General features: G+C 43.6%; 2 protein-coding genes across 3 annotated transcripts in view; both read right to left on the bottom strand.

Moving 5' to 3' along the window:
- The window catches only part of PSMD1 (proteasome 26S subunit, non-ATPase 1), a 152,677-nt gene extending 143,531 nt beyond the window's left edge, over positions 1-9,146 (bottom strand). Inside the window, exons 1-7 of one of the 2 annotated variants that reach the window (XM_078880149.1) lie at positions 8,935-9,146; positions 7,254-7,297; positions 6,632-6,705; positions 5,836-6,005; positions 4,234-4,439; positions 2,841-2,984; positions 1,096-1,385 (exon numbers count right to left, since the gene is read on the bottom strand). In XM_078880149.1, the coding sequence (XP_078736275.1) occupies positions 1,096-1,385; positions 2,841-2,984; positions 4,234-4,439; positions 5,836-6,005; positions 6,632-6,705; positions 7,254-7,297; positions 8,935-8,953 (947 nt within the window). In that variant the 5' untranslated portion in view covers positions 8,954-9,146. The remainder of the gene's footprint in view (positions 1-1,095; positions 1,386-2,840; positions 2,985-4,233; positions 4,440-5,835; positions 6,006-6,631; positions 6,706-7,253; positions 7,298-8,934) is intronic. The other variant, XM_078880147.1, reaches the window with a different exon arrangement.
- Positions 9,147-19,476: 10,330 nt separating this feature from the next.
- On the bottom strand, positions 19,477-24,391 carry LOC144950127 (transmembrane 4 L6 family member 1-like). The gene is made up of 6 exons (XM_078880188.1): positions 24,313-24,391; positions 23,365-23,551; positions 22,442-22,507; positions 21,575-21,735; positions 20,683-20,866; positions 19,477-19,491 (listed from the first exon to the last, which is right to left on the bottom strand). Exons 2-6 carry the CDS (start codon positions 23,539-23,541, stop codon positions 19,477-19,479), a joined length of 603 nt encoding a protein of 200 aa, XP_078736314.1. The 5' UTR covers positions 23,542-23,551; positions 24,313-24,391.
- Between the last annotated feature and the right edge of the window lie 1,501 nt (positions 24,392-25,892).

The raw sequence follows: 25,892 nt of genomic DNA, 5'->3' as shown, positions 1-25,892 counted from the left end.
ACTGCAAACGAACAGTCGACTTTGGGACTTTCAGAGATACGAACAAACCTGGTCCGTATCCTGTTCGGACCGAGAGTCGTAAGTTCGACCGCCGCGCAATAGATGGCGGTGGTGGCATCTACATCTGCAGGAGCTTATACCACTTCTAAAGCCATTTCCCCGTGTTTAGTGTACATGCCGGACGTGTTTGGGTTCGACAGGAGTAAAGTTGCACTTACGAACAAATCGACTTTTGAACAGACCTCTGGAACCTAACTAGTTCGTAAGCAGAGGAGTCCCTGTACAACCCAGCACAATTTCACACTCTGAGCGCATTAATGTAACTGCATGATAAAATTAACAATAAGAAATACACCACTTCCATCCCAACTATATTCAGCCGTCTGCTATTGATGAAAGGAAGCTCATTAGTGTGACAGTCAATACTTCTGAGTAATGCAGCTGTTGTCTATAAAATTAAATCTTTCGCTTCTTTATTGCATATTCAGATTGGTCACTGGTAAGTTAAGAAATGTGGTCATTTTCCGCCGATGCAAACCCAACTCGCATCGAGGCGCATATCTTCCGGGAAGAAATAACCCATGGCTTGTGCTATTAATACAACCAAGGATTCACAGTTGTGATGCTACAGATCAATTGTTGTGCCACCTCAGCTCTTGCTGGATATTATGAAGATAAGCTCAGCGCATGCCGTTATTCGCTTTTAGTATTGAATCGAAGACCACTGAGCGTCTGTGTTAGGGTGCCCTTTGCCGTTAATCCTGAAACCAACTGCACTGACAAAAAGCCAAGAAACGTTATCATTTGAGAAACAGATAAGATAACGTTTAAGCAATTAAGTAACATAAATTATCCTACATTTTCATTGCAGTATGCATATTCAATTCGTCAACTCAATTTACCTGTGAATCTTTGGAGATACACAACAATAAACATCTTCGTCAATATGAACCAACATCAATAAACTCCTGGATGAAAGCCTCCCCAAGCCATTGGAACCACCAACAGAAAAACTTTTGACGGATCCCCCTGGTGGCCTAGAGACTCGACAAACAATACCGGGACGGAACATGGATTTTTTCCCCCCATACTTACATTTCCCCCTCCGTGGAGGCACCTGCGCTGCTGGTGCCGTTGCCGGAGGCTGTGGTGGTGTCGGCAGCGGTGGCTGCGGGGACGGTGCCCGCGTTGCTCGAGCCCGGCGTGGTCGCGAGCAGCGTGGGTCCCAGGGCTCGCAGGTTCTGCGCGATGGCCGTCAGGAACTGCTGGCTGGCGCTCTCGTAGAGGTCGAAGCAGATCTGGTAAGCCATGAGCACGTTGTCCTCCTTCACCATCTTGTCGAGGATGTCGCTCACCGCCTGCGGGTCGTCCAGGAAGATGAGGCACTGCGCACGGGGAGGGGAGCGGGGAAGAACGAGAAAGAAGAATGTAACGTTGGTTTAGAATGGCAAGTTCTATGAAAAAAACATTTTTTACAGGGTAAGGCCCACTTGAGCTGTATAGATTCATATTCTTGGTTCTTTCGGTAAAGTCACGTAGAAGGGAAGTAATAAAATAAAAATAAAATTATTTTATTATGTTTTATTTTTATTATTTTATTACTTCCCTTCTACGTGACTTTACCGAAAGAACCAAGAAGATGAATCCCTGCAGTCACGAAAGCTTTAAACTGTGTAGCTCTTTTTCAGAAGCGACCTGGCTATCACAGATAATAGCGAAGTGACATTGATTTTAAATGTGGAGGGAGAAACCAGAGGACCCGGATAAAAATTCACACGACCACGGAAAGAACATGCAAACGCCAAATATATAGCAGGCGTCAGGGTCTGGATCGAACCCATGACCTCCAGTATTCTAGGCAAGGGAGATTATGTCTCACCACTGCGGCGAAATATTATAGAGCATTTAATGCATCAATCATATGGAAAGTGAGGATTTAGTCATCCAGCAAGTTGTTAGCAGCTGTAAATTATAACTTTTTGATTGAATTCTTTGAAAATGCACATCAATTTAATCATAAAAGCACTGCTGAATCTCTGCAGGTTTTTTTAAGAGGACCATGCTTTCGATGTTCTACTCGGGCAAACAATATCACAGTTGCCATAAACCAGGGATGAGGAACCTGTTTTGTTACAGATGGCCCAATAGGACTCTCAAATACCTCGACAGGCAAAAAAAACACGAGCACAACTTTCAGAGTCACAACTGTCCCTGCAAGAGGGCCCCTTCGCAGCGAGCAAAGTGAATGAACGCATTAAAATTAGAAACACAGCATTGTTGTCAGTACAAAAAAATTAACCCGTAAAAACAAAGTTTTTCACTATAAATCCTTTATATGCGTGGCGGCTAGAGTCCTCTCGTCCTCTGGCTTGAGATGGCTGCCACCTATGGGTCAGATGATTGCCTGCCACCATTAAGCAATTGGTAATTAAATAAAAAAAATCCAAAAAAGTGTAAAATTTTGGAAATTTTTTCACGAAAATACATTGTCACGCACAACGAGTCTGTGTGCAAAATGTCAGCTCGATTGGATCACGGGAAGTGGGTTAAAAAACGACCGAAAGATTTGCACGGTCGTAAGCGCGCAAGCAAGTGAACTTAATATAAAGGATTTTTAAAAAGTCCACTCGATTGGTGCCGCTAAGATGCTTGCAGTGACAGAAAAATATTGTTTGCAGGCCCGTTTCTAAGTGGCAGGCCTCATTTGGCCACGGGACCCTATGAAGGAGGTTGCAGATCGATTAGGCCCAAAGGTAACGTAGCGTTTTCCACTCCTGTCGTAAACATTCGGAGAAGCCGTCGATACCATACGCTCCCAAACGGCCCTCTCTCTCTCTCACCTGGCAGACGTTGATAAAGTCTGGCTGCTCAAGGTTCATGTAGAGCTTGACCAGGACCCGGAGCACCTCGTTTCTGAACTGTTTGTTCTGGATGAGCGACATGCAGATCTTGACGCTGTACGACAGCATGCCGGCAACGTCGGTCTGCGGGGAAGAACAGTAACACACGCGTCACCATAGGCACAACTGCTCATCCATTCATCTGCAACTAGTCATTTCTTTAGGACAGCTTTCACATTTTTAGTTTGTTGTCCTTCCCCCGCATCTCTGATTAGCACGGTTGGCTATGTACGGTGCTAAAGAAGCTCAACATATATACATACATACAATCAGCGCTCCAAGTAAGTCATGCTGCCAAAGTCCTGGGAGCCTCAGCTGGGATACATGGGGAGCTGCTAGACCCTCAATCGCTCTCAGCCCCACCCATTTTTGCATAGCCACACCTACTCAATCACTAGCCCCACCCAGACAGTGCCCTTGGCTCTGTGATATTGGCCACCCCAACCGCTCAGTGGCTACACCCAATTCTTTTCCACCCATTCCAGCGCACTGCCCATATCTTAAGTCGAGCGTAATACGGGAAATGTTAAACCAGGACAAAACAATGCAAAAAGCAGGCATAACAATATTATGCGGGTCTATGTTGTGGGCAGCAGAATACAGTGAAGCACAATCCATTGTTGTACTGCACTGCTATGCTTCCGTACCTTCCGATTAGCATGGTTGGCTGCATATTGTGCGAAAGAAGTTCAACAAATATAAATATCAATGCCCACCTCCTTAAACGAACTGGCATTGACCAGCTTACTGAAGTGCAGTTAAATAAGCCCCACAACCCATAGAGGCGTGTATTGACAAAAGGGACGTATGTACATGTAGAACGTGCAGATACCATTAATTATGATGTCTAGGACCTCAAATTAGTTTCAAGGGTGGTCACATGGTCGTGCCATGAACTTGAGTGTACATGTTATGTATATCGTTTATTGTTAAATTTGAATCACAGTTCCTATGATCTGTTACATTGTTTTTATAGTTTTATTTTGTGATTTCCAAAACATCTGGTTTAGCCACGTTTGTTTGTTGAAGTACAAAGTTATCCTGAAAACTCTAATCAAAATTGTCTTGCGGTTGATTTTTTTTTACTTTTATCCCACTGGGATTTTTGCACACAGCGTTGATATACGGTGTTTTTTTCTGGAAGACTTTGCTGTTTTTTCCTGGATTTTTCTGTTGCGCGTAGTCACTTTAAGATGTTCTTTGTTCATGTTTTTGTTTGTTGCGGTTGTACCCGAGTCAAGAGCCACATGGCTCACAGGGCTATTCCAAACAAATTAAACTGAAACCGAAAACTAAACAAGGAGGCACTGGGACAGAATAAAGAAAAACGCACGGCCTGCAAAATGGCCCTCTCGAAGATGTCCAGGCGGCGGGTCTCCAGGGCGATGCCGATGGCCTGCTTGTACTTGTGGTCGTCGAAGCAACGTTGGAACATCTTGTCCACGATGCCCTCGAGACGCGGGTCAATGGGACGACCGTCGCCCTCGGGAAGATCCGCATTCTCCACGCGAAGCTTCGTGTAGTGGTCGATGCACTTTGCTGTCGAGCACAGAAGGAAAGCAAATGAATGAACGAAAACTGATCGTACTCAGCCCGCAACAGTTAAAAAAAAAATCTTAAAGAGGACCTGTCAATGAGTGTTTTCCCCAGAACAACAACAGCCATTCGCCACTAAGTGTCAGTAATGTCACCACGGTGCTTGTGCCAGGCCAGGTGTACTTTAAGGCCACGTGAAGTGTCAAACACCTGCTGGCAGGAGGTCACGGGACAGACTCAGGTGCCATGGGTTGACTGACTGAGATGACTGACCGATGCACCATCTGTGCCCCTACTATCCCCAAACATATATGCATACAAACAAGTGTTATTTCTTTTTATTGGACAAACATCCTTAAGCCAGTCCCTGGAGACAAAAAAAGATTGGAGACTCAGTAAAGCTTATGACTTAAGCAATCAGCATTATTAGCATATAAAAGAAAATTAATCTCAATGGGTGGTCATCCATTTAAATTAAGTATATTAGTCATACAAAGCAATCAACTAATATAGAAGGGCTGCAACACCCAGAGCTCTTCAGAAATTTCTTACCATTTCCCCCCAATTTCATGCTGATTGTGCTATTGGCATCATGTCATAAGATAATGTTTTCATTTTGTTCTCCCACCGTGCGACACCTTCATGTAAGGAAAAGCAAATATCACACAAGCTATCTCTGTTCCATACCACTTGAGTTGGAATTTTGTCAAATTAAGTTGCAGATGTTAATTGAAAGGGATTGGGGTTTTTTTTAACTGGGATGAGAACATTAACTCACTGCACTTCAGAAACAGGTTTAATCAGTCGGCTGAAAACTGGATTTGAACATAAGCATCGCAGCAGTGCCAAGCTCAGCACTCTGACAAGGTACCAAAACATGTCAGAGCAGTCAATATTTTATACTGACTGAAACACCCACCTCTTTATTATACCTCTGTTATCTGCCCATCGATATTGTTTCAATTAAAACATAACTATTTTTATTTTACCAGGTAAGGCCCACTGAGCTGTACAGCTCTTTTTCAGAAGCGACTTGACCATAAATGATAGCTCAGCTAAGTGGTTTATCACATGGAAATGAATAGCAGCCAAATACTCCAAATGCATGTTTCTAAATGTGGAGGGAAAAACCGGAGGATCCGGAACAAATCCACCAGACCACGAGACATGCAAAATCCAAATATACAGGTGTCAGGGTTGGGATCAAACCCACGACCTCCTGTATACTAGCCGAGGTAGTTGCCATCTCGCCACCATGGCGCCCAACAATTTCTGCACATCATAGTTGTATAGATGTTGATCAAATTCAAGCCTGTGCAGAACCAACACCGAATCTTCGGGAATAAAAATCCAGGCACCACACCCTCTCACCCTTCTGCGCTCTGCGATCAGCACTCACCGATGGTCGTCTCGACATACTCGGAGGTGTCGTTGACGTTGAAGAGGTCCCCGGCGCCGAGCGCGTAGTTCAGGGACTCCTCGAAGGCGCCCAGGTGGTAGAACACCTTGGAGGCAACCAGCGCAGCAAAGTGGCGGCTGGGAAAGTTCTCGTCCTCGTACAGCACCTCGCTGTGGCAGAACAGTTGTCGCGACACTATGAGTCATTTGTGAAAAATACGAATAGGTTTTACTATTTCTGGCAATAAAAAAGATGTTCAAACACCAAATAGATACCCGTTGCGAGGAATGAAGTCTGTATTAACCACACGTACTTGTGGTGAACATGCAAACAAACATGCTCTGATAATAATATATGAAGTCTTTTAAATGTATGGTCCTACACGAGACAGGCTTCTTTATGGCCTAGTCTCACCAGTGTCAGACTAGAGAATGCGAAAAGGAGAGTTGTACAAAGACAATGCACGTATCAGAGCATTTATAGCTTGGGGCAAAGATTTCCCAAGTGGCATATATTAACCAGGCTTTCCGTGTAAAATTATGCCAATATTTTGCTTTAGTCCTATTTCTACTATTACATTATCAACAACTGGATTAAGGCCACACAAAAGCCACCATCTCTCATGGTCTTGCGATGTAAAAAGCCAATTAGATCCTTCACACGAGTTATCCATGTATCATGAATGGAACACACATCCAAAATCCTACAATATGGATGACCTTTATCTACAGATTAACAAAAGTGGTGAAACAAAGAAATTAAAACAATCTGCAAATTTTTTAGTGTACATACTTACATTTTATCCACATACTCGGAGATTTCCGCCCAAAAGTCATCAACAAGTGTGTTCAACTTTTGCAGCGCAAACTCCTGCAAGGCAATGAATGAAAGCAGTGAATGCATTAATGACAGAGGCAATGTTATTTTTAACAAAACAGTGTCAAAACCACTATTAAAACCAACTTGAGAAAAGTTGACCCGATTTGATTATAATCTAGACAAATCCACATGCAACAATCTTAATTTTAGAACTTGCAACAATATAAAAGTCTGTTTTTATTCCAAATGTGAAGAATTAAGTTATTGTTCCCAACAGTATGGTGGCGCATCAACATTACGAAACCTAGGTATGGGATTTCAGTGCTACAAATGATACTTTTAATTTAAATAATGTTCAGCACATTCCTCGTATTTTATCATGAATTTCTACGAGATTAAATATAATTTTAACGAGTTGCATGACCTTGTGTATGCTAATAATTTTTTGAGAACAGTTGCTGCTAACATTTTATCAGGATAACATTTGGACACCCGTGTTCAACATTTAAATTTGTTGTTAAACTGTAACTGCAATTAATTTTGGAATGCGTTGAAAATGCAAGTTGTGAGCAAAAACAAATGTTCCCGTTCAGACATACCTTTAGCTGAGGCTCATCTTCATCCAGCAAAGATATTACTCCAGCTTCAGGGCACGAAAAGATAATAAAAAAACACATTATTGACATTACAGCAAAGTTAAGCACACACAATAAATAAGCATGAAGAAAATGTTCCAAGGACAGAAAAAAGCAGACAATGAAAATGCAGCCTTCAATGTGTGCGTTTTTAAGTTTATTATTTTAACTTTGGCGAGAATGTAAATTATCTGATGTTGAGCAAAAAGGTAAAAATGGCACGAGCATTGGTTACAGGTGTGAGCATTTACTATGTTGCGATAATCCACGAACTCATGTGGCCGACTTATTTTTGACAAGCCTAAGGTATGCGCTAATGTATTCTTGCATGTGAGGTAATTTGAAGTAGATTTTTGTGCATGTGACTACAAGATCCACTGAGAGTTCTAAATTGACCGCTGTCATGATGCCAATAAGGCTATTTGTAATATGGGACACAAACTTTCAAATTTGACCCGTGCTTGGTACAACGGTGGAATTCAAGTGGCAAATAAACTGGAGTTGGTTATGAAATGTGGCAATTAATTCCGTGGCACTGAAAATTTTGAATGCATAGCAATGCTTCAACATAACAGGTTTTCAAAAAGTCTGTCCTCACATCCTACAGTGCAGGTTTACTTGTTTACAAATCACCAGCCACGTGAAGAAGATAAACAATGAAACAATACACGATCATGAGTTGAATGTGACAATTGGAGTTCATGGTCGGTGACAAAATTGAGACTCAGGACTCAATTACCACTCCTTTGATGGCCACATCATGGATTGTCAGTCCTCCACCATTCTCACTTGACCTAATTTCTAGCCCGATGATGACAATTAATATGTTCAAAACTACACGACAGCTCCGCATATGGTACAATTCGTGCATAATAATTAATGTTAAGTTATTGGTCCTAACAACATCAATCAAACCTACTGACGGGGACCTTTGGGATGACACAGGCGAAACTCGGAAAGTTGAACATGATTCAAAGCTGGCATGCTCAAATTCTGCTCGAAAACATTTATTCACCAAAGGCATAAGTTGAATAACTAACATTGCATTTCACGATACGCTCATGTGCTACGATAAACTCCTGTTTTTCTTAATTTAATACACAATCCAGCACAATAACGCAGAGTTATTATGAACGACGTCCACATTTTTCGCTCAACTATGTTAGTGGAGGGCTCTTTCCTACTATAACATTCAAAAATACGGCAACATTATTAAAGGGTACACACCACTCCTTAGCTGACTCGCGTTAACGTCACACACGTTAAGTATTGAAGATACTAATGGTCACGACATCAGACACGACGAATGTTACACGCGTTACAATTGTAGCCATGTTAAACTTCAACACATGTTCATTCATTGTTACAAGTGTCAACTGTTAACACTTAAAGACACTGAAGTGTTAAGCGATTTAAAATACACAGCGTTACACGCGCTTGCAGCTGACTTTTCAAATCCCAAACATTAACCATTAGACATATCAAGTGGCGCACACATTAAACAAGTTAGCACTTAATGTCCAAAACAAGTTAATTCAAAATTAACGAAAACAAATAAAAAAATATTATAAAGTCACCGGCTGAGGCCTAGCGCAGGCCCTGCCCCGTGACTCAACACTTCCCGTGCATCTCGCTTGTCGCTCACCTGCCGACGTGAGGTTCATCTCTGCGTTCTCCTCGCGTCCTCGGGAGAGACGACGACGTTAGACTAAGAGTGACGATGCGGGGAGATGAGCGAGCTAAATAATCGAAGACTCAATGTGCCGATGATTGACCTGAGGTCCGTCGCCAGCAAACAGACACCGCGAACTCACGCCACGCTCCACAAGGGGCGTCACGTGGTCACTCTCACGTGACGCGGCGGGAGGGTGCGGGGGGGGTGGAGCTTATGTGTTCGCGCATGCGCATTTGCTGTACGTGAAAAAGGCGGGAACGTAAAATCCGAGGACTTCCCCCCCCATCTCCCCCCCTCCCCTACCCCCCTCCCCCAAGCCCCCCCCCCAAGCCCCCCCCAGCCCCCTCCCCTACTCCCCTCCCCCAAGCCCCCATCCCCCCTCCCCCAAGCCCCCACCATCCCCCTCCCCTACCCCCCTCCCCCAAGCCCCCCCCATCTCCCTCCCCTACCCCCCTCCCCCAAGCCCCCCCCATCCCCCTTCCCTACCCCCCTCCCCCAAGCCCCCCCATCCCCCTCCCCTACCCCCCTCCCCCAAGCCCCCCCCATCTCCCTCCCCTACCCCCCTCCCCCAAGCCCCCCCCATCCCCCTTCCCTACCCCCCTCCCCCAAACCCCCCGATCCCGTCTCCCCTACCTAGGCCTCGGCAAGGTAAGGTAAAAGTTAAACGGTAAAAAAACAAGAGAAATTTTACACTACCTTTTACCTTACCACAATACAATCGCGCTACCCTACCTTTTACCCTTTAGCAGGTAAGGTAAAAGGTAAAAAAAAGAACGAGCCTACCTTTACCTTACCTTTTAACCTTATCCCATACAAATTTCGCGATTACAGGGTAAATGACTGGGGTAAAAAACATGGAATTTATTTTTTTACGATAAATGCTAGTTAGAGCGCTTTATTCATTTTTCGATTTAAAGCTTTCGTGACTGCAGGGATTAATCTTCTTGGTTCTTTCGGTAAAGTCACGTAGAAAGGAAATAATAAAATAATACAAATAAAACATAATAAAATAATGCTCACGACGTTTCGGCCACAACGCAAGCAGCCGTCCTCAGGTGAAAACCAGGTCTGTCGGGGAGACAGCGTCTGAATGAAACAGCACCACGCTTGGAGCGTATGTTTAATCTGGGTTGGAAGAGGGGGAAAGGGCGTCTTGACAAAAAAATTGCATATCAAGAGGAATTTAGCATATTAATGGAAAATGCAGGTATGTGATTAGTACTACTTTTGCCCGTGCATTATGCAAGATTAGCAGCAACAAAGGGAGGGGATATGGGAAATGCAGGTATGTGATTAGTACTACTTATGTCCGTGCATTATGCAGGATTAGCAGCATCAAAAGGAGGGGATAGGGGTAGCATTAATAAAGGGAAAGAGTGTTAATAGTATGTAGCTGCAGTAACTAAAACCACCACGTAAACAACTAAAGTATAAACTACATAGTATCATCAGTATACTAAATATACTCTATAATAAGCTGAGTTACTAACAGTAAGTAATACATTACAATACTACGTCGTAAAAAAATATAATATGCTTCCATCTAAACTGTATTCTCTTACATCACACTAGTCTACACCGTACTGCCATAGACAAACCCAACATTAAATTATATACTGTATTGCTATAAACCACATTGTAATATTACACTATGTATTATTCTACCCACCCTAATGTATATCACACTACTGTATATGGTACAGTGTATAATAACAAATAGTATAAAATGTATATGCTTAATACAATGTACAAAGTAATATATAGTATCGTAATTGTATAGTGAAAGATGTAGAGTGGAAGTTGTCTGGTGCCAGGATGTAGAGTGGAGTTTGTCTGGTGCCAGGATGTAGAGTGGAGTTTGTCTGGTGCCAGGATGTAGAGTGGAGTTTGTCTGGTGCCAGGATGTAGAGTGGAGTTTGTCTGGTGCCAGGATGTAGAGTGGAGTTTGTCTGGTGCCAGGATGTAGAGTGGAGTTTGTCTAGTGCCAGGATGTAGAGTGGAGTTTGTCTGGTGCCAGGATGTAGAGTGGAGTTTGTCTGGTGCCAGGATGTAGAGTGGAGTTTGTCTGGTGCCAGGATGTAGAGTGGAGTTTGTCTAGTGCCAGGATGTAGAGTGGAGTTTGTCTGGTGCCAGGATGTAGAGTGGAGTTTGTCTGGTGCCAGGATGTAGAGTGGAGTTTGTCTGGTGCCAGGATGTAGAGTGGAGTTTGTCTGGTGCCAGGATGTAGAGTGGAGTTTGTCTGGTGCCAGGATGTTGAGTGGAGTTTGTCTGGTGCCAGGATGTAGAGTGGAGTTTGTCTGGTGCCAGGATGTAGAGTGGAGTTTGTCTGGTGCCAGGATGTAGAGTGGAGTTTGTCTGGTGCCAGGATGTAGAGTGGAGTTTGTCTGGTGCCAGGATGTAGAGTGGAGTTTGTCTAGTGCCAGGATGTAGAGTGGAGTTTGTCTGGTGCCAGGATGTAGAGTGGAGTTTGTCTGGTGCCAGGATGTTGAGTGGAGTTTGTCTGGTGCCAGGATGTAGAGTGGAGTTTGTCTGGTGCCAGGATGTAGAGTGGAGTTTGTCTGGTGCCAGGATGTAGAGTGGAGTTTGTCTGGTGCCAGGATGTTGAGTGGAGTTTGTCTGGTGCCAGGATGTAGAGTGGAGTTTGTCTGGTGCCAGGATGTATAGTGGAGTTTGTCTGGTGCCAGGATGTAGAGTGGAGTTTGTCTGGTGCCAGGATGTAGAGTGGAGTTTGTCTGGTGCCAGGATGTAGAGTGGAGTTTGTCTGGTGCCAGGATGTAGAGTGGAGTTTGTCTGGTGCCAGGATGTTGAGTGGAGTTTGTCTGGTGCCAGGATGTAGAGTGGAGTTTGTCTGGTGCCAGGATGTAGAGTGGAGTTTGTCTGGTGCCAGGATGTAGAGTGGAGTTTGTCTGGTGCCAGGATGTAGAGTGGAGTTTGTCTGGTGCCAGGATGTAGAGTGGAGTTTGTCTAGTGCCAGGATGTAGATTAGAGTTTGTCTAGTGCCAGGATGTAGAGTGGAGTTTGTCTGGTGCCAGGATGTAGAGTGGAGTTTGTCTGGTGCCAGGATGTAGATTAGAGTTTGTCTAGTGCCAGGATGTAGAGTGGAGTTTGTCTGGTGCCAGGATGTAGAGTGGAGTTTGTCTGGTGCCAGGATGTAGAGTGGAGTTTGTCTGGTGCCAGGATGTAGAGTGGAGTTTGTCTGGTGCCAGGATGTAGAGTGGAGTTTGTCTGGTGCCAGGATGTAGAGTGGAGTTTGTCTGGTGCCAGGATGTAGAGTGGAGTTTGTCTGGTGCGAGGATGTAGAGTGGAGTTTGTCTGGTGCCAGGATGTTGAGTGGAGTTTGTCTGGTGCCAGGATGTAGAGTGTGGAGTTTGTCTGGTGCCAGGATGTTGAGTGGAGTTTGTCTGGTGCCAGGATGTAGAGTGGAGTTTGTCTGGTGCCAGGATGTAGAGTGGAGTTTGTCTGGTGCCAGGATGTAGAGTGGAGTTTGTCTAGTGCCAGGATGTAGAGTGGAGTTTGTCTGGTGCCAGGATGTAGAGTGGAGTTTGTCTGCCCTTAAACCGCCAATAAAAGTGATATTATCATCACGTAATCCAAGTTGACTAGCCATGATGTACGCGAATTGGAATCCCTGGACATTTAATGCCAGTGTGGTCCTGGCCCATAAGGGGATGTTTGTTGTACACTGCGCGTTTCCTCTTTAGGGAAGTCGGAAGCGTTAATGACAATAAATGTTGACTTTTCGTTAATTTTCCAACACGCCGGCAGGTGGCGCCACAAGACACAGTACACCCCCTCAATCAGCAGTGTTATAGCACCTTGATAACCCCCACATTGCCATCATCTCGTATTCGTAGAGGGAGATCTTGAATTGCAAGCGTTGAAGAATTCTTAGCTCGTGTATACACAGAGAGGGGATCAGTTTGGCCTGGGCCTCACACAAAGGAGAGACCCACAACAACGGTTAGCACGGCTGACTGCTTACACCGCCAAAGAAGTTAAACAAAAACACGAGTTAAAACTAAACTTTATTTTAAATAGGTAAGGTACACTGAGCCGTATAGCTCTTTTTCGCTTCCCACTAACTCTCACGCTGATGGTAATGTTCATTGTATCCAAGTAAAATTTATATTTGAATTCTTCAGAGCTGGAATTTACGAAGAATCTACGAATAAACATCTCGCAACGGTGGCGAGATGTTAACTCCCTCGATAAAAACATGAAATTTGGCAATACACTTAACTACGACTATTTAATATTTTACCAGGTAAGGACTACTGAAATGTAAATCTATTTTTCAGAAGCGACCTGGCCACAAATGATAGCCTCAACGAAGTGTCTTTTCCCGTGGGATTATATACTTTAAACGCATGTTCATTCTTAATCTGGAGGGAATAACCGGAGGACCCGGAGAAAAATCCACACGACCACTGGAAGAGAGACATCCACACTTCAAATATACATACAACAGACCATTAGACCCCATGTGGCTTTGTGCAGGTGCTAAACAGGTTGCTTGCTACATCACAGGACCGAGATATATTTTTGTTAAAAGCCCAAAAAATCCTCTTGTTAAATTGAGCAATTATTAAGTTACGTGTTATATGCAGAAAATCCACTTACAGTTCAACAGAAATAGAGTTAGTGTCGCACTCCCATCTGTAACAGCTGTGAAATCGCCAAGCGCGGTTTGGTTGGCAGATGTGATTTAATAAATATGAGGGCCTCCACATGCCGTGCGAGTCATGGGGGCCATATATGAGACGACCACACTGGATACGCACTTGGCAGAAACTTTTCACAAATCACTGATACAGGACCATCACTTTATGATCCAGAATCTCTTCACAAATCACTAATCCAGGACCATCACTTTGTGATCCAGAATCTCTTCACAAATCACTAATCCAGGACCATCACTTTGTGATCCAGAATCTCTTCACAAATCACTGATCCAGGACCATCACTTTATGATCATCCAGGACCTCTTCACAAATAACTAATCCAGGACCATCACTTTATGATCCAGAATCTCTTCACAAATCACTAATCCAGGACCATCACTTTATGATCCAGAATCTCTTCACAAATCACTAATCCAGGACCATCACTTTGTGATCCAGAATCTCTTCACAAATCACTGATCCAGGACCATCACTTTATGATCATCCAGGACCTCTTCACAAATAACTAATCCAGGACCATCACTTTATGATCCAGGACCATCACTTTATTATTCACGAAGATAATGCATTTTATTCCAAAGCCACATTCGTAAATAAAACTGCATATATTAAGATAACCTGAAGCCCCAATTAGGCTTGCTTGTGTTTTTTTTTACATTAGGTGCAATACCGGTGGTGGCTATATGCCCGCCTGTAATTCAACAATGTGGAGATGAGGATTGGTGGATCACCGCACAAATGTTGCAAAACTCCCTTCTCATGGGCGTCGGTGAGAAGCCGTACCCTCGCTCTCCGGGCGAATAAAATACGCAAAAATATTTTTACTTAAACTGTTCCGTCCGTATGGCATCGAGAGTACCCCCCCCCCTCCTCCTCGCACACGTGGGTTATCTCTGAGTGCTCCAGTGTCATCCCACATGTAAGCACTCATTAACACCTTACTATGTAGAGGACCGCAGAGCTTTGGCAATTGTTTGGCTACCTTCCCACTTGTCTGGGGTTCCTCCTTGCGCCTCTTGAGTCGATATTTTGGGATTTTCGAGAGCGAGTGAATACGGTTGGACGCGTTGCAATGTTAAATTAATGTCCATCAGAAGGCGCTCCCAATCATTGTAATTGAGCGTGGTGGAAATATTGGGTCAAGTATATATTTTTGTACGTGTAATTGGTAGTAAAATACGTTACATAGCTCCGTCACCAATATCAAGAACATCCTCTGGTTCCTTACGGTGAAAATGTCCCCTGAGCGACTCTGTGTGGTTAAAAAAGACTAAACTTAGTGTTGTAACCAACGGACTGACGGACGGATGCACTGATGGACAAATGACGTTTCTTACATAGACACACAGTTTTTGCCCTCCACATTTAGAAACATCTGTTTAGATTATATGGCTGCTTAGGCCTCGGCAAGGTAAGGCAATTTACCCTTTTTACCGGGTAAAAGGGTAAAGGTAAAGGGTAAAGGTGTCGACATGCCAAGGGGTAAGGTAAAGGGTAGGGTAAAGGTAGCTCGGAAGAATTACCCGGTAGGGTAAAGGTAGCGCCAAGTATTACCCGGTAAATACGGTACCTTGTTTACCGCTAAAAGCTCCGTGGCGCAGTCCGTGGCCTACATTTAATAAGTAATATTAAAACAAACTTTATTAAAAACACGCTTTTATAAAGTGTACTAGTAATGGCAGAACTCCACGACTCCAGGAAGTGGCCCCGAAGCTTGTCACGTCAGGGACCGTGGCCAATTACAGCCAACGTCAGTTGAGCGTGGACAATTAGAGCCAAGCCGAAACATAACATATAAAAAAGAATGTTTAAAAATATATATATATATTTGTAATGATAGAATATAGTATTGTCATCAGTTTGACCTAAGTATACCAAGTTTGCAGTCGATACCACATTAGGAAGTGGGTAAAAATTGAGTTTCAAGATTTGAGGATACAACAACAACGACAACAACAACAGACAGTGAGTTAAAAGAAAGCATGTAAAATTGGAATCATCGAAAGTATTCTATATGATTAAAGCGCTCTACCTGGCATTTACCGTTCTAAAACCTTGTTCATGTGTAGTAGTTCCCTAGTAATTACCCTGTAATCGGGTAATTTGTATGGGGTAAGGGTAAAAGGTAGGGTAAAGGTAAGCTCGTTGCTTTTTACCTTTTACCTTACCTGCTAAAGGGTAAAAGGTAGGGTAGAGTGATTGTATTGTGGTAAGGTGAAAGGTAGGGTAAAGGTAAGCTCGTTGCTTTTTACCTTTTACCTTACCTGCTAAAGGGTAAAAGGTAGGGTAGAGTGATTGTATTGTGGTAAGGTGAAAGGTAGGGTAAAGGTAAGCTCGTTGCTTTTTACCTTTTACCTTACCTGCTAAAGGGTAAAAGGTAGGGTAGAGTGATTGTATTGTGGTAAGGTGAAAGGTAGGGTAAAGGTAGGCTCGTTGTTTTTACCTTTTAAATTTTACTTTACCTTGCCGAGGCCTATGGCTGCTGGAAATTTACACACGATAAGAAGACACTTCGTTGAGCTATCATTTGTGGCCAGGTCGCTAATGGCTCAGTTGGGATTTACCTCGGTAAATAAAATATGGGTTCTTTTCCATTGTTTTTACTTTATTTAACAAAGACAGCACACATTGGCTCTGTGGTTGTGAACAGCAGGTGCACTCAATATAAAGTGACGTTATCACGCGAGCGCCATTTGATTGAACCTTACTCTCTGGGAACAAATCACCTGCCACATCAGGACTCTATCAGCCGCGTACGCTCAGCCGACTGTTAATAAAAAAAAACTCCCCCCAATGAAGGTACCTGTTATCTTCAAGGCTACGGCAAACATTTGACGTTTAAACTCTAGATAAGGGATCACGAGGGGGGTGGGAGGGGGGGAAATGGCATCGTTATCTTCAGCAAAGGGAGCACAGTTCCAAGGGCATTCGTCACAGAGTGCCCGCATTGAGGTCTCTGTGTAGCTCTTTTGTGTGCGCCAATGACTGGTACCGAGTGGAGCGGAATTGACCAAAACCAGCGGATCTTGACCCTTCCGTGAGTGGTGGAGGGCACAGGCTGCCTGCAGGAGACACTTTTTAATGTGCTCCGGGAATGTTGGCGCCACGTTATGGCGACAAAATAAAGATCAAATAATAACACAGACATGAAACAAATGCCTGGCACTTGACCGAGAGCCATGGACATGTCATCCCTCTGTATTAATGTCTGTATCGATCACTGCCTGAGTAACCTTAGTGGCGTTTTTTGGGGCTAAATGGGGACGGTGGAGGAGGGAAGTGGAGGTGCGGGAAGCAGTGGTTTTAAACTAAACGAAGTTTTTTTTACACCATTGGTACCTCATTTGCTAGTAAAAAATATGATAATTGGTTTTTTACCCTTTTATCTGGCAACAAAACTGGTTTTTTACCCTTTTATCTGGCAACAAAACTGTCAGTTTTGTTGCCAGATAAAAGGGTCAAAAAACAATTATCATAAGTTTTTTTTGTTGAGGGGCCGCAATTATGATAAGGTTGAGACTGCTAGTTTAGATGGTGTGTTCTTGGCTTATTTCCATGCTCCATCGAGATCTTTTCTTCGTTAGAGTTGAGAGGTCCTTCACATTTTAAATATCGGAGAACCCTCGTATCCACTCCCCTATGATCTGCAACTCCTATTATCTACGGGCGCTATAGGGTCTATTGCTTTCCATGCAGGGTTGTGGTGTTTCGAAGATTGTCCCGATCATCATAATCAGTAGCCAAGAGGCAAATGTAGAATTTTCAGGTTTACCAGATTAAATCTTGATTTGAAGCTTTCGTGACTGCAGGAATCCATACTCTTTGGTTCTTTCGGTAAAGTCGCGTAGAAGGGAAATAATTAAATAATAAAAAATAAAACATTAAAAATTCAATTCTCACGACGTTTCGGCCACAACGCCGAAACGGCTGCTTGCGTTGTGGCCGACACGTCGTGAGAATTGTATTTTATAATGTTTTATTTTTATTATTTTATTATTTCCCTTCTACGTGACTTTGCCGAAAGAACCAAGAAGATTTACCGAAAGAACCAAAGAGTATGGTTTACCAAAGTTCACGTGCAGCAGACTTCATTTTCCCAGGGATCCACGTACCCTGTTGCACGTGGTGGTGGTATGAGGCCCAAAGTGCCCTCTCGGGTTTTTATGCAGGTTTCGCGAAATTAACTCTTCAGTCTAAAGTCACCACGGGCACATGGGTGACCTCAACCTCAGGGGTCACATTCCAGCCATGACACCTCACTGCCAGCAGCGGCGCTTCGTGCTGCAGACTATGTATGATACTGGTAGGAACCACCTGGTTCCACCAGCCCACAGGAGAATTATTGTGTCCGTCCGTTCGTCGTGCATCCAAAGATGGGAGGGGTGGGGCTGGGTGGGGAGGGGAGGGTGGGGAGGGGCTGGGTGGGGAGGGTGGGGGGGGGGCTGGGTGGGGAGGGTGGAGAGAGGCTGGGTGGGGAGGGTGGGGCTGGGTGGGGGGTGGGAGGGGTGGGGCTGGGTGGGGAGGGGCTGGTCACCCCGTGGTGCCCTTATAAAACTCAACGTTTAACCTACTCACGCCGGCTTGTGCCCGCCCTCACAGTCGGGCATATTTGCGGAATACACCACGCCGCCGTTGACCCTGGCCATTGACCGAGCAACCTAACGTTCCTACCAGCTCCCTCCGCAGGAATGTGTTATGTTGTACAGTATGATTCTGAAATTGAATCATAATCCCGAATCCAGTGACTAATTGTAACGTTATAATAACCCACCCCGTTGTCTTAGTTATGTTTTTTTACCATACTTCACCATGTTGGTCAGTGCGGGTTTTTTTAAGGGGTGGGTTGATGGGTGGGAGGGGGGGTGCCAGGATTGTTTCAGATATTGACTGGTCATCGATGTTAGCCATGGCGGGGGAATTAAACTCAGGTGAATCCCATTACCATGGTCAAATAAATGTCACAATCATTCTTAAAATCCAATATCTTAATCATTGGCATCAGCCATTGTCTTTATCCACTGTTGGATTAATGCCCTCCCCCATGCCGTTACCACAACTCACAGTACTTGAGGTACCACACAGCACATCTCACACCAGAACTATTAATTTGACAACTGTAATTGTTTGTATATGTCATTGTATCATTTTTTTTCTCTCAAATATATTTATTTTTAATACAATTTTCAGTTTTTGCCACATAAATTAAATCGTTATTTTTGTAAACACAGTATCAAATATGCTGGTCAACCCAGAGTTTATTGTGGATATTTAATTCGTATATTTTCAATTATAAAGGTAAACAGTGATGTAAATAATAATTGTACGGAGCATGTCCAATTCATTTAAAATAACCAGACAACAACGAGGCACCTCCTAACCATTATTTTCCACAATCAATTGTAATGTTTATTTGAAGTTAAAAATACTATATGTAACCATAATATATCACAATTATGCCTGTACAACTCTCGGAAATTTTCACCTCCATCAAATTTCATTAAAATAACAACAACAACAAAATTGCCTTTGGCCATGTAGCATACGCATTTAAAAACAGCTGTTTTCAAAAGTCAAAAGTAGCATATCCGGAAGTATTTATTTAAAACAATTCATAACGTACAGTTCACAAGCCTGAATTGTCTTTTAAAAAATGTACACAACTGCGTTTTTTTGTAAGAACAAAGGATAAAGTGGTCGTTTGGTTTTTGAAGAGATGTGTGCATTCCTGTAGGTTTCTCTCCAGACAGCGATCTCAATGCCCAGGTCATAGAGTTTACCGTTTTATAACCTTTGCTTTTACTTCTTTAATTTTATTTTCTTCTTTTTTAATTTAAACAACTTCATTCTGAAAGAAAAAAACGGGTGGGGGGAAACAGCGGTTCGAGCACAACGGAACATGAGACGCACTGGTGAAGGCAATGGACACGTTGAATGTACTGTTGAGTGTTTAGGGCTGGTCGAAATTATCGCAGTTGAGCAGAGTCGTTGCATTTATGACCCGATTGGAGGTTTACGAATAGGTCAGTTGGTTTGACGTCTACAAACTAATCTGCCTCTCTCTGCTCCAATTGTAGCTATAAAGATTTAAGACTCTGGAAATATAATTTAAAAAACGGTTCATTGTGTTCAAATTTCGATAAAGCAAATGTTTACGTCAATTAACCTATGACATTTTTTATACTTTTCACGACCAATATTATGATTTACAATTAGTTTCTGATTCACGTTGAATCATAATGAGTTCCTTTTGTATTACATCATCATGTAGACATAGTGTCACTTTATTAACTATAACTCCACCACCTAACAGAGCCAATCAAATCAAGTTGTCACGTGGGTGGGGAGGGAATTTGTGAATTGATTTGGTTTTTCAGAAAACCTGGAAGGATGTTACAAAGCAAGCCCGTTTTACAAATGCTTTCAATGTTTCTCCCCCCCCCCTGGAAATGCAAACGAGAATCATCAGGTAGGTGTTCACACCATCTCAACTTTCACCTGAAAGACCTTCCTGAAATCGTGTCTTTAAGTAGTTGCCGTGCTGTCGTCAGATTGCTGGTTGTGATTGGCAGGTTAGATTGGTGTCATATGGTGAATCGATGCAGTGCTCGGCGAAAATAGACTTCTCTTAATTATACTCCATTCAGTTGTACGTGTATGGTGTTAGTTAGAAAGCACGAGTTGTGATGCTATTGTGAATCTATTTAAGTGTTCGTTAGTTTCGGCCTTTCTCTCCTCGCTTAGCTTAATCCCTACCCATTATCTCCAATTTACTCATTCAAATGTCTGCCCGCTGAGACGTTTGCCACATTATGGGTGCACGATAAATTAAAGTTGTCGCTAATGTTGTTGTTATTATTATTATACAGTGGCCCTGGTATTCCTGGGAGAGGCAGATACTACGTTGCGATGTTTTCAACTGGCTTTAAATATCGATGTATGTATGTATTTTAGTTTTCTCTCTCCCTAACTGGGAGTAATGGGAGAGGACCGTTGTAAGTAGCGAGGGGAAGGTTTGCAACGAGGGATTGAATCTTACCTTCATGCAGGTGCCACAGAGCACCCCGATGAGGCCGTTGATCATCTGCGTTGCGCACAGCACGACCTGGGCGCCGCTGAAGCAGATCAGCATCGAGAAGAGCACGATGTTCCACAGGACTACATTTTCAGGCTCGACACATTCCTCCCAAATATCTTGATTGAACAGGTAGTTACCAGTGAGGCTGAAAATCATCACACGGACAGGAACAAAGATAACGCATGTCAGACAACAGCAAATATTGCAGGGACAACAAAAAAAATCGGAGACAACTAAATTAACACACTGATCATGTAAAATTACGTGTATATGTACAGTCCCTATGTCAATCCACTGCTGGATGAGGGCTACCCCACAACCGGATGGGTTTGTGTGAGTTTTGTGACCATACTTTACCACGCTGGTCAGTGAGGGTTGGTTAATTTAACACGTAGGCTTGGTTAAGGTCGGCAGCATAGGTCAAAGGCTGCCAAAAGGCAGACAGTACAAGGACAATGCAAATGCGCCAAACATTAAAAGCTTTGGTTAAGCAGTTATATCTATGGGACTCTTGCCAGTATTAAGATGTTAAAAAAAATATATGATACAGGTGTTAAGGGTGTTAAAACACACCAAATAAACACCAGCAGAAGGGAAATCTGCATCTACAAGCCTTGTCTTACGTGGTGTATTATTGTGAAATTGACAACAAACTGAGACTTTTCAGGGCCTGGGAAGACTCAGAGAGATTTCCCAGGACAGCGACATCAAGAAGAGGACGAGTCTGATAAAAACGAGGATCGGTGGAGCCCGTCTCAGAGAAGGCCTCATCTGGCGTTTTGCCCAGAGCCTCCAAAAAGTTTTGGCGACTCTCGCGAGAGGTTGTGGCGGCAAGGCATGAAAATCCACGTACTTAAGATATTCAGTTGAGATGTTTTCGTTCTTGAATGGGGACACCCAGGATCCATTTTGAACCATGCAAAAGGGTCCATCCACCAAGCCAGTGATTGACACAATGAAGCAGTACCCAGCGCCCACGATGCCCACGGCGTTGAAGAGTACGGAGAACAGCATCTGCAACAACATTCACGTTCACTCGTTAAAATCGTACACGTGACCATTGCCTCGTGCACGTGTGCATGTGCAGCCCTCGTTTTTCTTCCCCCAATCCAAGCTCGACAACGACCTCGGCCACGCCGTGAGTTGTCGTGGGAGTTCTTTGACGATGCTTCGGCGTGCCGGTGAGTGGGTGTTGGTGAAGGCGTCGAGGGCAGAGAGAAGGTGACGTAGAAATACAAAACTATTCATGTATTTAACCCAGGTCACCCTTGCCAATGAGGACATGTTTCACCGCTCTCAATTGCTTTATTTCATATCCTGGTTAAATCAAGGCTAGAACAACTGTACATCTGTGAAAATAGCTTCGTAGGTCAACGGATCCCTCCTGTCTACATAAAGATTTCGTTTTGATGAACAGATTGAGAGACAAGGAGGCGAGACATGGAATCGAGAACCTATGGATGTTAATGACTTCATTCAAATTGTTAAGACAAGAAAGTGGGTTTGGATAGAACTCATCACTCGGCAGAATAATGAGGAGTTATAGAGTGGCAGCCAGGGATGGAGCGCTTCTGAGAGGACGTGCAACATGAAGATGGAGCGATGAAATCATCCGGCTTGATGATGATGAATATAATCAACCGTTTCATAGTTGGGTTTCATTGGCTTATGATATCGATTCATCAGTGTGTGTTCTCTAAAATGGAAATGTAATCTTTACCCCGCAACGATTTCCACAGCAGCCCTTCTCATCCAGCCTGGTGTTGAGCAAGGCTGGAATGAACATCTGAAAGAGCAAAATAAACGACGCAATATAAGCGGCACTCGGTAAAATATTTACAACACTTGTTTAAAATCTTTGGGACCGTCTGCACATAACAAAATTGCTGCTAAGTCATTTACAAAACTTTGTGCTGGCTTAATTAAATCAAAGTTTCTCGACGGGAAAAATGGTGCATCAAATTAAGGTTACAGCAATTTTAGATATCACATTATTTTACATTCTGTATAATCTCTACATAATATACCATGCACATAGTCGTTGTACACAAATGCATACGTGCAATTTACTCGAGTTGTGATAAAATATAAATCAATATATAAAGAGATTAATCTCAAAATACACGTGTTGAACTTTATATGAATATCTGGTGAGGCGAGGCTGTTGCAATGGTTCACACATTGCACGATGAGCCCAGCAATCTGAGTTTGATTCCAAGCCACGACTAACATCAGTGGCGAGTGTTATCTGAACCGTGTCAGGCCCCCCCACCCTATCACCGGACGGCACTCCAGCAGGGTGAAGTAATACCCATGGAGATGTTAGCCATGGACGGGAATCGAGCTGATTCAGAGTGCGATCTTGGTTCGCGGAGCATGGAGTAGCTCGCCAACAACTGCGCCACCACTCCACCGCAATGTATCATTTAAAAAAAAAATAGTCAAACTGATTTCCTACTCCAATGAGCATTTAGCCGTGAGCCAGTGGCATAGAACAACCACGAAAACAGGAATCATTTTATTGACTCCAGTGGGATGATGGGCTGATTTAAGAACCCCCACTAGGATTTGAATTCGAAATTCACAACCATCCCGTGATTCACCTGGCTGGAATGCACCAGCCCTGAAGAATGGAAGACTTACCAGCAGCCCGGCGCCGACTATCCCATGGAAGAACCATACTTGTGGGGTGAGATTACTCTCTGATGCATATTTCACTTTTCCATCGGGGAAAAATAGCAGGATGTTGGCGAGGATTGACAGCACGGCCAGCGGAATGAGGGCCTTGCCAATGAAGTCGGCGCACTTGCCGGTACACATCTTTCAATATCTGGGAGAATTAAAAGAAAAAGTCAAGTCTTTCAACAATGAGGCAATCACATATGTTTGCACGGTGGGTCTAAAAACACATGCAAAGGCTGAGAGGGTTTGGTAAAGGTGCAGTCCTGCAATTGCTCAATCACACAACTGCTGGCAAAATGGCTTCCACGAAATGATGCTCAAGAGAGAACCCCCTCGACAGGGTATTTGGCCTACTCTTCCACGCAGGCCAGATATTTTGGTAGAAGTGTGAGTAGCCATACTCTGCTACCCCATCTCGCACGACCTGACGATGGACTCTGATATATTCCTTTCATACTGCTGGGTGGACAGAGGCGGGTGGGTTGTTTTAGAAACTCGCAACATTGTTTCAACTGCGACTGTGTAAACCATTACACAATTGTTATTGAGATTTAGTGGTAATTTGGCTAAGAAAAATTGCGCCCAATAAAGGCGCAAACAGCTTTTCCGCCAAAACATATATCAGGCCCAGCATTTTAATGGACTCTCATTTGGTTGTTTGAACAAAACCATCATAGTGCAATACAAAATGCCTCCCTGCCTAAATGAGCTGCAAGGCAGCAATCGTCTATGTTGGCAACCCTGAGCCGACGGTTAAAATCCCACACTCCAACAGACAGAGCCAATCCTCTCACTTTTCCACGGATCCACTGTTCGTACTCAACTTCACAAAACCCAGCTCTGCACGTCCTCACTGTTACGTTAATGCACACACACCCTGTCGTGCAAGTTCAGTGCATTTGAACTGACCTTGTTTGCGTTCACAGTCCGAAAGCTCAGGTGAGGATGAGGTGAGGAGGATGAGGAGGAGATGCTTGCTGCTCGTTGCTCCGATCGATGAACGAATGCCTGAGTCGTGCTGCATTGTCGCCTTTTGTACTCCCTAAGCCACAAAATTTCGCAAGTTTCCACGGTGACAAGTCCTCCGCTGTGTGTGTGCGCGGTGGGGGTTGGGAGGGGTGTTGAACCCCCTCCCCACCCTGTCCGTAGTCGGTCGGTACGAGGAGGAGGGGTGGGGGGATACGGAGAAGGGGGCAGCCCTGCTTCACTCGTCACGGCTGTTGACCCGTCCGTTAATGTTTAACCAAAAAAAAATTAAAGCAACGACTTTTTTTTGGGGGTCTCCTATCCGTGTCACGGTGTAAAACAAATTGGTGCAAGGTACCGGGTGGCACAACACGCTGACGCATAATCCCGGCCATATAACTGCACGCAACACCAGCCCAGCCCTCAACCTTGGAGAATGTAAAGCACCGCACATAATGTATATTTGATTTACCAAGATATTGGGTCCTTCTCAAGGGGGCCTCTTGGCGTTCGGGAAAGCCCTCTGTTGTGCCATAACGGCCACCTGCACCCTTTGAAAAAAAAAAACCGGACTGATGGGAGTAAAGGCTGGCACCACGGGATTAGATAAACGAATGAATTCTGGGTAAACCCATGGTGCATGCGGTTTATTGGTTTCAAATACTCAACAAGGTGGTGTTGGGTGGTCACACTTTCCAAGTGGGGCCTTCTGATAAGGAATCTTGAGACACAAAGCGGTCCAGGAAAATGAATACAGTACTTTAGTATTATATGTTCGACATGTATAGTTAAGTACAGGACTGTAAATCACATTGCATGATGTATCTTGAGCTTTGGTCCCTGCGCCTCCAAGTTCTTGATCACACAATTGCGTCCGATTCGCGAGCTTGTGGTTATTATCTCACCAAATATAAAATACCTTTCAGTTTAATTGTTTTTTTACCCTTCTATCTGGCAACAAAACTGACACCTTTTTTAAAAAGAGTCATGTTTGCATAGACCACAATACCTGCAGTCATAATGCAAACAAAAAACACAACTCTGATAATGTGTGCACTGTCCTTGAAGTTGATTGGTCCACACCCGAGACAGCTTTCCTTAGAGCCTAGTCTCACATGGGTTGGACCAACCCATGTGCAAACATGACTCTTTGTAAAAAAAGGTGTCAGTTTTGTTGCCAGATAGAAGGGTAAAAAAAAAACAATTATCATATTTTTACTGGCTAATGAGGTTCCAATGGTGTAAACCTTTCAGTTTATAAACACATTGGCTTTTACAGACGTTTGTAGATTAGACGTACGTTCATGCAAACAGCTGTAAAGGAAATGTACACAAAATCTATAGTTTTTCCTAATTAAAAAATAAGCGTTACTAAATTTGTTGTCATAGGGCAGATGCAACATCTACATTGTTATCATGAAAGTGTAATTAACAATTATTAGACTATACTGCCCAATCCAATTATAGTTAATCGTCAACTCTTAACTGTACTGTGTCAATTCATTTGAAACTCTGCATTGTCC

The sequence above is a fragment of the Lampetra fluviatilis genome, chromosome 56, assembly GCF_964198595.1.
Source record: "Lampetra fluviatilis chromosome 56, kcLamFluv1.1, whole genome shotgun sequence".
NCBI lineage: Eukaryota > Metazoa > Chordata > Hyperoartia > Petromyzontiformes > Petromyzontidae > Lampetra > Lampetra fluviatilis.
Note: the sequence above shows the minus strand (reverse complement) of the source record. Positions and strands in the feature narration are given on the sequence as shown.